The sequence below is a fragment of the Ranitomeya variabilis genome, chromosome 4 (assembly GCF_051348905.1).
Source record: "Ranitomeya variabilis isolate aRanVar5 chromosome 4, aRanVar5.hap1, whole genome shotgun sequence".
Taxonomy (NCBI): Eukaryota; Metazoa; Chordata; class Amphibia; order Anura; family Dendrobatidae; genus Ranitomeya; species Ranitomeya variabilis.
This window is the reverse complement of record NC_135235.1, coordinates 350,756,562-350,771,002: the sequence shown is the minus strand read 5'-3', so window position 1 is coordinate 350,771,002 and position 14,441 is coordinate 350,756,562. Positions and strand designations below refer to the sequence as shown.

The 14,441-nt window shown below is 48.0% G+C and overlaps 1 protein-coding gene and 1 pseudogene across 1 annotated transcript in view; both read left to right on the top strand.

The window, feature by feature from the left end:
• LOC143764759 (myocardin-like) overlaps positions 1–14,441 on the top strand; it is a 618,138-nt gene that overhangs the window by 582,021 nt on the left and 21,676 nt on the right. The window contains exon 10 of the mRNA XM_077250689.1: positions 13,605–14,264. Within this exon, the coding sequence (XP_077106804.1) occupies positions 13,605–14,264 (660 nt within the window). The remainder of the gene's footprint in view (positions 1–13,604; positions 14,265–14,441) is intronic.
• On the top strand, positions 9,956–11,940 carry LOC143764758 (DNA polymerase delta subunit 2 pseudogene; annotated as a pseudogene).

Here is a 14,441-nt window from a genome sequence, read left to right as displayed (position 1 = left end):
GAGGACTCATGGGTGTAGGGAAAAAGGTGGAAGGGCATCAGAATTTTTGCCAGTGCACATTGGCCTACCCAAACACCTTCCCGTCTACTACATATCTTCATATCAGCACAGATCCAGTATATGTCACCTAGGGAAACCACATGATTAATTAGGTTGTCAGTGGTGGTACTGTACTCTGAGCAGAACCCCTTGGTGAAGTTTTTTACATCCCTGCCAGTCCCTGTGCATGTGTACCAGGTGTAATTACCAGGGTATATTGTTATTCCAGCCCCTGGGGGTGTATCTTTAGTCATGAGTGGGTACTTAGACTTACAGCCCTCACAGGATGCAGAATGAGATGAGTTAGTGTATATACTGAGGAAACAGGCCTGCTGGGATTCTGGGATGTCAAGTGGCACTGTGCCCAGATGGGGTCTGGCTCCGGCACATGCATAACAGCGACTCCCATTATGCTCTTGGGCTGTGTATCTTACCCATTCTAGCCAGTAATTGGTTTCAGAAAACCCAGTCTCTACTGCTAAAGTCTCCTCACAGGTCGGGTCTGTCCGTACCATTACGTTACTAGGGGTCTCCTGAGTCACATTGGGCTTGTCAGCTACATTTGCCAGCTTAAATTTTCCTGAGTACTGCACGGGGGGTTTGCGCTCACCACTTTGAGGTGTACTGCTCATTATATAAGTACCGGCATCACCTGGGGAGGGGTTTTCAATGCTAAGTATGAGTCGTTTGAATTCTCCCCTGGTGCTGCATCCCTTCCTGAAAGCCTGCTTTGTTAGGCGCATACGGTCAATTAGTGACTTGCCATCTTTATCTTTTCTGTTTAGGGCTGATGGGGGTTTGTATCCCCAACTGTCACCAGTGTTCCATGCTGCCGCTCCCCAGTATTCACATTTGTCACCCCAATATTTATCTACAACACAAATATACTGAGTCCCATGCCCCTAGCTGTCCAGCAGTGTGGATGGGCATTGTACCACATTGCTGTAATCAAACAGGTATGTAATTATGTGTGCTGATGTATCGAACCAGAAAATAGTGTAATCCCCATCCTTGGTAATCTCCCCTCCCAGAGGTGGTGCACGTGGAGCTTCTGCCCCCAGAATATGTATCACACAGAGGATATACAGGATCATTCTGGCTTTGGCATATCTTCTGGTACGGGAGCCTTCTTGCAGTGCGATACGTGGATCTAAGTGGGTTTTCCCTCTAGTTTCACAGAGGTTGGTGTCGTCAACAGTACTTGGAAGTGACCGTCAAATCTGGGGTCGAGCATTCTCCTCACGAACTTCTTTACCAACACCCAGTCTCCTGGTTTCAGGGAGTGCGTACCGGGTACCACTCCTGGATCTGGTAATGAAGAGAAACTCGAGAATGGACATCAGCTAGTTTTTTGGTCAGTTGAATTACATCAGCAGACAAAGTATCATATTGCATTGCCAACTGCTGAGGGAAAAATACCCCTAACCTAGGGCTGGACCCAAACAGAATCTCATGTGATGACAGCTTTTCTGGGCCCCGGGGAGTGTGCCTTACACTAAACAGTGCAATGGGAAGTGTTTCGTGCCATGGTTTGCATGTCTCTTGGGCAACTTTCAACATCCTGTTCTTAAGTGTCCCATTTAGTCTTTCTACTTTCCCGCTACTCTGAGGGAGGTAGGGAGTGTGTAGGCCTAAGTCTGACCCTAGTGCTGACCAAATCTCCCTTGTGAGGTTTGCTGTGAATGCGGGACCCTGATCACTCTCTATCACTTCTGGGACCCCGTATCTGCACACGATGTCTGAAAGTAGCTTCTTTGCAGTAGTCTTTGCTGACTGATTCCTCACTGGGAAAGCTTCTGGCCATCCTGAAAACACGTCCATGACCACAAGGGCATATTCAAATCCTCCACTTGGTGGCATCTGGATGTGGTCTATCTGGATCCTCTGGAAGGGGTACAGCAGTCTGGCAAGATGATGTGTGGGAACTTTCTCCATTCTTCCGGGGTTGCATTTGCCGCATGTCAAACAGCTGCTTGTGAACTTGGCTGTTAGGGTGGAGATCCCTGGAGCAAACCAGTAAGCACCAATCAGATCATTCATCTGTGTCTTTGATCTGTGCGTGGCCCCATGTTCCCATGTGGACCACCATAGGGTACATGCTTCAGGGTAAACAGGGTTTATAGTCCATTGAGTATACCCTTCCTTCTTGATGTGTTGCACCCTTCCGCATCCAACTCTCCTTCTCCTCCTTTGGAGCTTGCTCTTGCAACTTCTTGAATAGATCCCAAGACGTCATCTCATCTGGTGTCTTGTCCTCAGTTGCCACGTAGTAGCCGTCCGGCTCCACGACCTCTCCCACTTCTCTGTATTGTCTTCCTTTGGCGGCTTCTTTGGCTGCCATATCGGAAATGTTGTTGCCCCGTGCCTCTACTGTGTTCAGTTTTCCATGCGCTTTGACTTTCAGTACTGCCACCATTTTTGGAGGTTGAAGTGCGCTCAGCAGGTCTTTAATGGCTCCATGATGCTTCATGGTTGTTCCGCTTGCTGTGACGAAGTCTCTTGCAGCCCAGATGGGTCCAAAATCGTGTGCTATGCCATGCGAGTACCTTGAATCGGTGTATATGTTCTCAGTTTTGCCCTCTGCAATCTGGCAGGCCTTCGTCAGCGCTATTAGTTCTGCTTCCTGGGCTGACAGGCTAGGCGGCAGACTTCTGGACCACAGGATTTCTTGATTGCTGGTCACTGCACATCCCGTGTGGAATCTTCCTTCATCATCTGCAAATCTGGAGCCATCTACGTAGAGGATCAACTCTGGGTTGGTCAGCGGCTCTTCTGCCACATTGGGTAGTCCTGCTGTTTCCTGTTGCATGATGCTGAAGCAGTCATGGTCATCTGTCCGGAGCAAATCCAGATCCTTGTGGAAGGTATCGTGCAGATTTTGATCTGAAGGGTCCGTATTCGTATCCCCCATTGGGAGTGGGAGTAGAGTGGCCGGATTGAGGACTGTACATCTGGAGATGGTGACGTTGTCAGGCAGTAGTAGGGAGCACTGCAGGCGAAGATGTCTTGCGGTGGATAAATGTTTTGGCTGGGTTTGGTTGAGGATTGCTGAGATGTCATGTGGAGCCAGGATTTCCAGTGGACGTCCACGAATGATGTCAGCAGTCTTGTCCAGGAGGGCGTGTGCTGCAAATACTGCTCTCATGCAGGAGGGGGCTCCCCTTGCAACTGGATCCAGGCAAGCTGAAAAGTAGCCTAGAGGTCTCTGTCTTCCCCCGTGAGTCTGTGTTAGGACTCCAGTAGCATGGCCTTCTTTCTCCATCAGGTAGAGACGGAATAGCTTCTTGTAGTCAGGTAGGCCTAGTGCTGGCGCTGAGACTACAGAGTCTTTTAGCTTCTTGAACGAACTGAAGGCCACATCTGTTAGCAGGAATGGGGTTGCATTAACGCAGTCATACAGAGGTTGCATTAGGACTGAGGCATCAGGGATCCAGGCTCTGCAATACGAAACTAGACCAAGGAAAGCTTGTAGCGCCTTTGGAGTTGTTGGAGGAGCCATCTTCTCCACTGTGGTCTTCCGATCATCTGTCAGGTGTTTCGTCTGGTGAGCAATGCAGTGCCCAAGGAATGTTACTCGCTTCAGACACCACTGGACTTTGTTCTTTGAGACCTTGCAGCGCTGCTGCGCCAGGTAGAGTAGGAGAGACACGGAATGTGCTTTACACATGTCAAAGTCAACTGCACAAAGGAGTAGATCGTCCACGTATTGTAGCAGGGTCACTTCTGCATGTTTTGTGATCCAGTTGGCGAGAACTGTGGACATTGCTTTGGTGAATTATGAGGGGCTGTCCTGGGCCCCCTTGGGGCATCACCGCGCATGTGTACTGTGCCCCCTGATGCATGAAGGCAAACAGGAACTGGTCGTCCGGATGGAGGGGAACACTGAAGAAAGCATTAGCCAGGTCAATCACCGTGAACACTGTTGCTGTGAAAAGCACATTTGAGGGCAGGGTGTGCGGATTCGGCACAATTGGAGTTTCAAATACTGTAGCATTATTCACAGCTCTTAGGTCATGTACCATTCTGAACTTGGCTGGCTCTCCTTTTACAGTCTTTTTCTTGACGGGGAAAAGCGGGGTATTGCAAGGAGAGGTGCAAGGGACAACGACCCCTATTTCCATGAACACCTTCAATTGGTCTGAGACAGCTTGACTCTGGGCGATGGACAAGGGATACTGGGCCTTACGAGGATATGGAGTGCCTGGCTTCAGTGATACCCGCACCGGGGCAACTTGAAGTTTTCCCACATCTTGGGGTCCCTTAGACCATAGCCTTTCTGGTACTACGTCCAGTACCTCCTTGGGTAGGCCTCCATCGGTTGCTTGAGGTTCCTGTAGGGCGGCCAGCATCACTGATTCTTCCTGGGTCAGAGGTGAAGAAAGGGTCACGGTCCCATCTTCCTGGAACACTATGGTTGCTTTCAGTTTTTGTAGTACGTCTGCCCCCAGTAGGTTGTGTGGGCAGGTTCTTGACACCACGAACTGGGACAGGATAGAGTGTCCTGGCTGAGTGCACACACTCAGAGGCTTTGTAAGCTGAGAATGTCTGACTTGACCATCAATGCCTACGCAAGACACAGAGGATTCTGATAAGCAGGTAGGGTCAGGGAGTTCCACATGTCTCATCACACTTCTGGCTCCACCAGTGTCCACGAGAAAAGATCTGACAATGCCATCCACTTTCAGGGTAATTTGAGGGGTTGGTCCTGCTGATGGGGTTTTGCATGTCAGGAGCGTTGCGTCTTGAGGACCTGGCTTGCCCCTGTCCTATGGATGGGGCTCTTCACTGTTTACCTTGTCTGTTCCTCGGCCTGCTCCTCTGGGCAGGGTCTTGGGTTGTGGTGGAGCTCTGCACCGGCTCTGGTAATGACCCAATTTGCCACAGTTGAAACATCTGACATTCCTTCTGTCTCGGTATTGCGGTGGCTCTTCAGAGTCTATGGCTGCCATGAGAGGTGTTGTCTTCCGCACTCCTGGTTGGGACTCGATCCCTTTGGCTACTGTGAGCAGGGTGTCCATTGCTATTGACTAGTGTTGAGCATTCCGATACCGCAAGTATCGGGTATCGGCCGATACTTGCCGTATCGGAATTCCGATACCGAGATCCGATACTTTTGTTGTATCGGGAATCGGTATCGGGACCATATTAATGTGTAAAATAAAGAATTAAAATAAAAAATATTGATATACTCACCTCTCAGACGCAGCCTGGACATCACCGCTGGTATCTGGCAGCCTGCTTTGTTTAAAATGAGCGCGTTCAGTACCTTCCATGACGTCACGGCTTCAGATTGGTCGCGTGCCGCTCATGTGACCGCCACGCGACCAATCACAAGCCGTGACGTCATCCCTCAGGTCCTAAATTCCTAATTCTAGGAATTTAGGACCTGAGAATTACGTCACGGCTTGTGATTGGTCGCGTGGCGGTCACATGGGCGGCCGCGACCAATCACAAGCCGTGACGTCATCTAAGGCCCTGAACGTGCTCATTCTTAAGAAGGAAGGCTGCCGGAAAGAAGCAGGGCGCGTCCGAGGGTGAGTATATACCTAATAGGAATATACTCACCCTCGGCTTCTTTCCGGCAGCCTTCCTTCCTAAGAATGAGCGCGTTCAGGGCCTTAGATGACGTCACGGCTTGTGATTGGTCGCGGCCGCCCATGTGACCGCCACGCAACCAATCACAAGCCATGACGTAATTCTCAGGTCCTAAATTCCTAGAATTAGGAATTTAGGACCTGAGGGATGACGTCACGGCTTGTGATTGGTCGCGTGGCGGTCACATGAGCGGCACGCGACCAATCAGAAGCCGTGATGTCATGAAAGGTACTGAACGTGCTCATTTTAAACAAAGCAGGCTGCCGGTTACCAGCGGTGATGTCCAGGCTGCGTCGGAGAGGTGAATATATCAATATTTTTTATTTTAATTCTTTATTTTACACATTAATATGGTTCCCAGGGCCTGAAGGAGAGTTTCCTCTCCTTCAGACCCTGGGAACCATCAGGGATACCTTCCGATACTTGAGTCCCATTGACTTGTATTGGTATCGGGTATTGGTATCGGATTAGATCCGATACTTTGCCGGTATTGGCCGATACTTTCCGATCCCGATACTTTCAAGTATCGGACGGTATCGCTCACCACTACTATTGACCTGTATTCGGGCCTATCCACTATCAGTGGCTTCCTGATTGGCTCTCTGAGTCCATGTGCAAAGGCCTGTGCCAACATTTGCCTGTGTATCTGGTCATGAATGGTGAAACCAAGGTCCTGGAAGACCTGCATTACTCTGCCATGAAACTTCTCCACAGACTCTGTCTTCTCCTGACTCATGTCGTGTAAGCTGAGGGCCTGTCCGGCCAGCCTGCCTTTGGCCCACTCTCTGAGTTGTTCAATCAGCTTCGGCCCTGACTCCCAGGCATGTACATCTAAGTCTGCTGCAATCTTGAAGTGTTCCTTTATGATTGGCCAGAAGGCATAACCTGCCTTTATCTCCATCACAGCCCACAGATCATTCCAGGTGGCTGCATATGTGCGCTGGTTCTGCTGCATTCTTCTGTAGAATGGCATGGGGTGCATCTCTGGGTCTGGAAGATTGTTGAGGATGCTGGTCACCTGACTTGGGGTGAAGTGCACATAGTGTAAAGGTGGTGCTTCTATCTGCCTCTGTCTTCTGGGTGCCTGTTGGTTCTTCTTTATAGTACTGGGCAGCATGTATGAAGTCCCTTCTTCATCCTCATCAGAGGAATTGTTGTGATATTGTTGCGCCCCCACTGTCACAGGGCCGAGGGGTACCCGGTACCGGGCCTCTGGGTCTCTGCTCTGGGGTTGTCACGGTGGCTAGACCCAGTCCATGACCCTGCTGAGGGGCGCCCAATGAAAGGTGTGGATGGTGGTGGTAGTGCGGTGCAGTGCTGGTCACAGTAAATAACGAGGACACTAGGTTGCAGTCTCTTTACCTCTTTACTGAAGGCTTCAGGATCCTCAGTCCGGAATACGGTTAACCAGGCTGCGCAAGTCCGGCCGGTCTGATGGCACCTCCAGAGTTCCCTTTGCAGGTGGAAATCTGTGCCTACCTTCTAGCGCTTGTGTGTTGTGGTCCTCCCCTGCTGTGCTTACGGGATAGTCCCCACAACTGTTGTGTCTGTTTCTCGTGTTCCCTCACAACTCGATTCTGATGTTCTTCTTCGTCCCCCAGATGATATGGCTAGGACGCACCCGTATGACGGGTAGGCTCGGAGCTCTTCCTGGACCCTAGTGTCGCCCTTCTCCTGTTGTTGCCCCCCTGTGTCTTCGTAGGTGATTTGTGTGAGACAGCCCGCCTATAGCTGACTGTCCTGCCATAGGTTTGAAGTTAGGCCTGGAGCTCTATACTTCCTCGGCGTTCCGGCCACCGGCTGCGCGCCTCAGTAAGATGTTGCCTCGTCTTACAGCACGACTCCTACTGGTGTTTCTCCTTGTTGCGTTGATCTCGTTTCTCACTCAGCACAATAAACCTCGCTCCTTGTCCTTTCTTGGGGCACCGCCGCTATCTCGTGCAGGCACGGTCCCGTAACATTCTCTCTGTTCGCTAGGCCTCTGTCAGGATCCCACCCCTGACAGGGACCCCCCTGAGTCTCTCCCCGCAACACCCTCTGCCACAGGGTTTTGCCTGTTCAAATCCCAGTCAGCTTCTCTCTAACTTCCTATACAACCCCCAGTAGCACCCTTAGCTCCCCCTGGAGGCCAGACTGTGAAGTGTATTGGTGTCTGTGATACCTGGTCAGGTGAACTCCTTCAGTGCCATCAGACGTACCATAGCCCCCCTTAGCGGCGGAGCATCAGTACTGCAACGACCAGGACTCTGGGGCGCTGCAATATCGTGTACTGGGGTCATGCAGTGGCTGATAGGTGGTTCTAGGAATTGCCTTTTTGCGAGAGGATGTCTCTCCACCCTGCTGAAGCTGTGGAGGATTATAGTTCCATTGTGGTGTGAATGTTGGCTGCTCTGACCGGGGATACTGATCATCATCAGATGGTGGTGCCAGTGACCTCCCCCCTGTCCCCGGACCTGAGCTGCCTGCTGCTGGATGTGCCTGGGGGAACCCTGCTGCAGCTTGGGGGGTGCCTTCTAATGGGGGATCTCCACCCTCATCCCCCAATAACATGACTGGTAGAGGCTGGACTTTATTTGGTACATAGAATGTTCCTTGTGCTGTGAGCACCGAATACAGAGAGACCACACTGCCTGAGTCCGGCACCTGCCCAACAGGCAACAAAGCAGGAGAAGGAGAGTTCGTGACAGGAGGAGTTGCGTGGCGCAGAGGAAAAGAGGGAAGTAGAGATATAAGGTGCGCAGAAGGCGGGGGTGAAGAGTGAGAGAGAGAGAGAGAGAGAAGCTGATTGGGGAAAAGATGGGAGGTTTGGAGAAGGGGGGGAGAGAGAAGGAAGCAAAGGGTGTGGTGAAAGAGAAGGAGGAGAGCATGAAGGGTGTTTGGGTAGGCCAATGTGCACTGGCAAAAATTCTGATGCCCTTCCACCTTTTTCTCTACACCCATGAGTCCTCACCCAGTACTGCAGTAAACAGACCAAAACGGGCAAGTGCCCCAAAAGGCAGTTTTGATCCACATGTTTATAGAGACACCGTAGGTGTGCCTAGGGGGGTACCTGATGAATTTAAAGCCAGGGACCAGGTCAAGGCAGGATTTGAGTCATTGTTGCCAATAATAACTGTGAACAAAAATGTTGATTGGATAAATTACGTGTATTACAACCAGCAGAGATTTGATAACTACACCCGAGATGCTCTGAAAGGTCTGGCAGACCAGTTTGGCCCCACTTCCATCATGGCATTCCAGAATAGGATGGCCTTAGACATGATTCTAGCTGAGAAAGGAGGTGTTTGTAAAATGATCAAAGACACCTGTTGCACCTACATCCCAGACAATACTGGTCCCAATGGTAAAGTCACGGTGGCGATACAGAAACTCACAGAGCTATCAGAGGAATTGAAACAAAACTCAGGAGTGAAAGATCCTTGGGACCAGTACTTTGGATGGATGAGTTGATGGCAAAGGTTGCTAGCACAGATTGGGGCAGCCATACTTGTTATTTTTGTTCTTGTGATAATTTCTGGTTGCTGCGTAATCCCTTGTATCCGCAGGATGATGGAAAAGACAGTCAAGGAAACAACAAACCTGATGCCACATCTCCTCCTGGACGAACCTATCCGAATTCAGATTCACCCACCTGACGGCTCCTCCAACCCTGATGATGATGAATATGTGGAACTGATTGGACAAGTTCACCAATATGAGACTATGCATGCTTCTACCCCCCTTTAGGGACAGATCTCCTGACCGCCCATTTGCGAAAAGTCTGTACGGGGTAGGGCATGTGCATTAGGCATATGTCAGTTCACCGGCAGCACAAAAGAGTTGCAGCGCTTTGGGACAGGAGGCTAGGATTAGGGCAAGTGATATCTAAGGGGGGCTTGTGATAGAAATATATATCATGTAGATCTCACTTGCATGTATACTCCTTTAAATCATATATACTTACATAAAAAAGCAAATATATATAACTATATACTCAGCTACTTTATAATCAATTGCTCAACTTAATCACATGAGTTAGGCCAGATGGTCCTTGGTACTTTCCAATATGTCTCAAACACCAGAAAACGGGAAGTTAGACCAGATGGTTCGAAACTAATGTCTAAGAATGTTGCTGACTAGCAGGATAAGGGTGACAGCTATTTCCAAGAGTGCTAAATCAGCTTGTTGCTAGGTTGACCATAGTTCGACTATGCCATGTACTCAGTTAAATATATTATGTACTCAGTCAGCCAATGAAATAATAGCTAAATTGTATGTTAATTTACTAACCATCCCCCTTTTATATGCTTTTATAAAACTATGTATCAAGGAATAAAGCTGAAAGAAGCGCTGCAGTGGCGGGAGCTGCTGGAGGACTCCCCTGATGTCACAGGTTGCCATGATGTTCACAGATCTGTCTGTCAGTCACGGGCCCGGACTCCTCTCGCCTCCATCTGAAGCCCCTGCCACTTTCACCAGAGTGTCCAATGCCCTGTACACCAATCGCTCGGAGAGCTATCGACTGGGAGAGCGAACCTTCACCCGCCAGTACGCCCACATCTATGCCACGCGACTGCTACATATGAGGCCGCTTCTTACAGAATGTGCAAAGAAGAAATAGGACGATGATATAACTGTGTGGAAGCTATGTGAAGTCCAGGTGGGAGAGAGGTGCTGTGTGGTGGGAACATTGTTTAAGTCCATGGAGCTGCAGCCGTCCATCCTGTGGGAGATCAGTGAAGAGCACGATATCCTGCCACAACCTGCAAGGCATAAATACATCAGTGATTCAGATGAACCCATTCTGGAAGACGAGCTGCAGAGGATCCGGTTAGAGGGCGCCACCGATGTGCAGATGTTTGTGACCGGTGCTGTGATCGCCGTCCTCGGCGAAGAAGGCGACGCTGGGAAATTCACCATAGAAGATTTCTGCCTGGCCTCCCTTCCCTCACAGTCCCCTCTTCCAGATTTGGAAGAAGACAGGTATGTGCTGCTGACATCAGGTCTGGGCCTCGGAGGAGGCAGCGGGGACAGCCTGCTGGGGCTACAGCTGCTTCTTGACTTGGTGACCGGGCAGGCCGGAGCAGAAGAGGAGCAGGGCTGTGTGGCTCGGATATCTCGTGTCATTCTGGCCGGAAACCTACTCAGCGAGAACACTCAGGGCAAGGAATCTCTACATAAGGCTAAATATCTGAGTAAGAAAACTCAGGCAGCAAGTGTAGAGGCAGTGAAGATGCTGGATGAAGTCCTCCTCCAGCTCAGTGCCTCCATCTTTGTGGATGTCATGCCCGGCGCCTTTGATCCCACAAACTACATCCTTCCTCAGCAGCCCCTGCATCGCTGCATGTTCCCCCAGTCCGCCCGATTCTCCACCCTTCAGTTGGTGACAAACCCCTATGAAGCAGAAATGGATGGCGTCAGGTTTCTGGGCTCGGCTGGTCAGAACATCAGTGATATATACAGGTACTCCAGCATGCGGGACCACCTGGAGATTCTGGAGTGGACCCTGCAAGTCAGACACATGTGTCCTACTGCTCCGGATACTTTGGGGTGTTACCCGTTCTACAAGTCGGACCCGTTCATTCTGCACACCTGCCCACATGTGTATTTTTGTGGAAGTGCCCCAAAGTTTAGCTTCAAAGAGGTCACCGGAGCTGAGGGTCAGCGGGTGCTTCTTCTTACTGTACTGGACTTAAGCAAAACACAGACGGCCTGCCTGGTAAACCTGCGTATCCTGAAATGCCAGCCAATATTCTTCTCCAGATTCAGCGCAGACGAGGAGTCGAGTGACTGAGTGTTTTCATCCCTAAAAGACTTTACCAAGTTCCTCTCTGAGCCTTGGATGATATTAATGTACTAGAAGTCAAAAAGTACAATCTGTACATTTCCGCTGATTACTGTTACACCGGTGCCTCCATCCAGACTCGTCATTTGTGTGATCAGTGAGACGCTCATGTCCTTATCATCAATATCGTCCTATCTGGAGAATGGTTCACCAAGAATAGTAGAAATTCTTCACAGTACAGACCATGATCCTGCGTATTACTGGAGGGTCTTTACTGGATGCATCTGTCATGTCACAGTTCTGCACGTAGATCAGATGTGGTTTTATGGCAGCTAACACGTTTCCTTACTGGCTATGAAAAAGGGATTGAATCCTTTGTGTCCGGCATCGTAGGTTGTCTATGTGCATTGTTAGCTTATGTTTCTATTGTATTTTCATAGATACTTATGATTTTTGAGTGAGATAATAAAATGCTCTCATTAAAGGGTTTCTTCATGAATCATTGTCATAGCAAAAGTCCTGAGATGATGTTAATAACTTGAAAAAAGACATTATTTCTACCATTAAAAAATACCTTTTTATAAAAAAAAACAAAAAAACTTTCCTTTACAATTTACATACTTTACAATTGTATGCACTTAAGCAACATTAACGTGACATTAACAAACAAATAGACGTCCAGGAGAAATCGATAGGCCCTCTTTATTATTTTGTGACACGTGCAGGTTGCGCTGGGAACAGACTACTGCCAATCGCACTGGGCACACCTGTGCCCTGGCCGCCTGAGTGAGAAGCACAACAAGCAGGAAATCTACCACCCCGTTCCAGTCGTCCTGACTGAATCGCCGGCACTACGGGAATCTGCAGTAGCCCTCTAAGTTATCACTTCCCGTGCCTGGAGCCTGGGACTGCCTGCCCCAGAACAAACTACCTGTTTCTCCTATGCATGGGAATCCTGCAATAACTTATCGAGCGATTTGACCTCCTGTGGTCTGTTACCCAGCAACCACAAGCAAAAAGCAGTCACTGTTCCTTTTCTCCTCCCAGATCTTACACAAACACAGAACACATACACAGCACACAGCAGACACCTCGACTTATATCCCAGGGTTTGGATTACAGGCATGGACTTTTTATACTACCTGGGAATGCGGTGGTAACCACACCTGACAGGCTAAAGGTATAGACCCGGACTGGGCACAGGGGACATTCAGGTAAGATGACAGAATTTTCTTACCTTACTCTGATGGAGCTGCAGTCTCCGGCCTGTGAGCCAAGGCCCCGGCCGGCACCCTCGTACTTCCGGTCAGCAAGGTCCCCTGTGCGATATCTTCGTCCAGCCCCACATTGGGCGCCACCTGATATGGAAATTTGGTTTGGGATAAATCTATCCCGGTATATATGCTGTGACCATTCCCAATTATTATCAGATATATTGAGCGCTCAAGAAAGAATGAACTCTGACACAAAGTGACAGTTTAGCATTCCATCCAGATCTCTGGTTTATTCCTTGATACATAGTTTTATAAAAGTGTATAAAAGGGGGGTGGTTAGTAAATTAACATACAATTTAGCTATTATTTCATTGGCTGACTGAGTACATAATGTATTTAACTGAGTACATGGCATAGTCGAACTATGGTCTACCTAGCAACAAGCTGATTTAGCACTCTTGGAAATAGCTGTCACCCTTATCCTGCTAGTCAGCAACATTCTTAGACATTAGTTTCGAACCATCTGGTCTAACTTCCTGTTTTCTGGTGTTTGAGACATATTGGAAAGTACCAAGGACCATCTGGCCTAACTCATGTGATTAAGTTGAGCAATTGATTATAAAGTAGCTGAGTATATAGTTATATATATTTGCTTTTTTATGTAAGTATATATGATTTAAAGGAGTATACATGCAAGTGAGATCTACATGATATATATATTTCTATCACACTACCTTACAGTCCATTTCAAATGGTAGAGCATGCAGAGAGCAAAACTGGTTAAATATGTAGTATACAAGTCATATAATGGCCAGAAATAGTTTTATTCCTTACAAACACGCATGACAGCGTGTTCTGGTAAATATATATTAGATTTCAGGGTATTCATGCTTTCATATAACTTATCTTTATTTATCACCTACTTACTAAGTTAACTATTAGAGAGGCATGATTAACATTTAAAAATTTGTTTGTACAATTAACTTTGAAAGGTTTCTGAATTACGCCAACATCTACGAAAGAGAGGACTACCTGTGTCAGGAACAAAGCCAGCTTTACTGGAACGACTTAGGCCATACCAGATTCCCCGAACAAAAACCATTCCAGCCCCCATTCAAAGTGTGGGCTTGTTAACTCCAGTCATTGAATTACCTTCACTACAAAATCAATCAACACTAAAGACTAGTTCCACGGCACTTTGCACATTTCAGAAATCCACATCACCATCTTTTACTGATAATCTTCAAGAGACATCTGAGACAACTTGCACTGTTATGGAGAGTTCTGATACAGAGACAACAATTCAAGACAAAGAAATGGCAATGCAGGAAATTGATGATGACCAAGTTCTTCTTGAGAAGCAGAAAGTTATTGAAAATCTGACGTGGAAATTACTCCAAGAACAAAAACAGGCAGAAGACCTTCGAGTAGAATTACAAATGCACAAACGATTAAAAAACAGAAGAAAGAATGACAAGTTGAATGCCAGGATAGCTATTAAAACGGAAATAGATGAATCTGTGACATTTTGTTGTGCTAAAGTAAAAACTGAAGACTCACAATATCTGTATGGTCTCAACAATGACAGCCCAGAATTAGGACCCCCTGTGCAGGAGCAACTGATGAGTCCGGATGTTAATGAAAACTATATGGTAAGTACAATTTTAGTATCATGTAGTGATTAATTTACATACAGTAACTGCATACATGTAATATTGAATAGAATAAAAGCATGAAATGAATACAAAAATAGATGATAACATTTATTTTTTCTCAGTGCCGTCTAGTTTTTTATGGAGTTACATGCCATTACATTTCAGCTCACAATT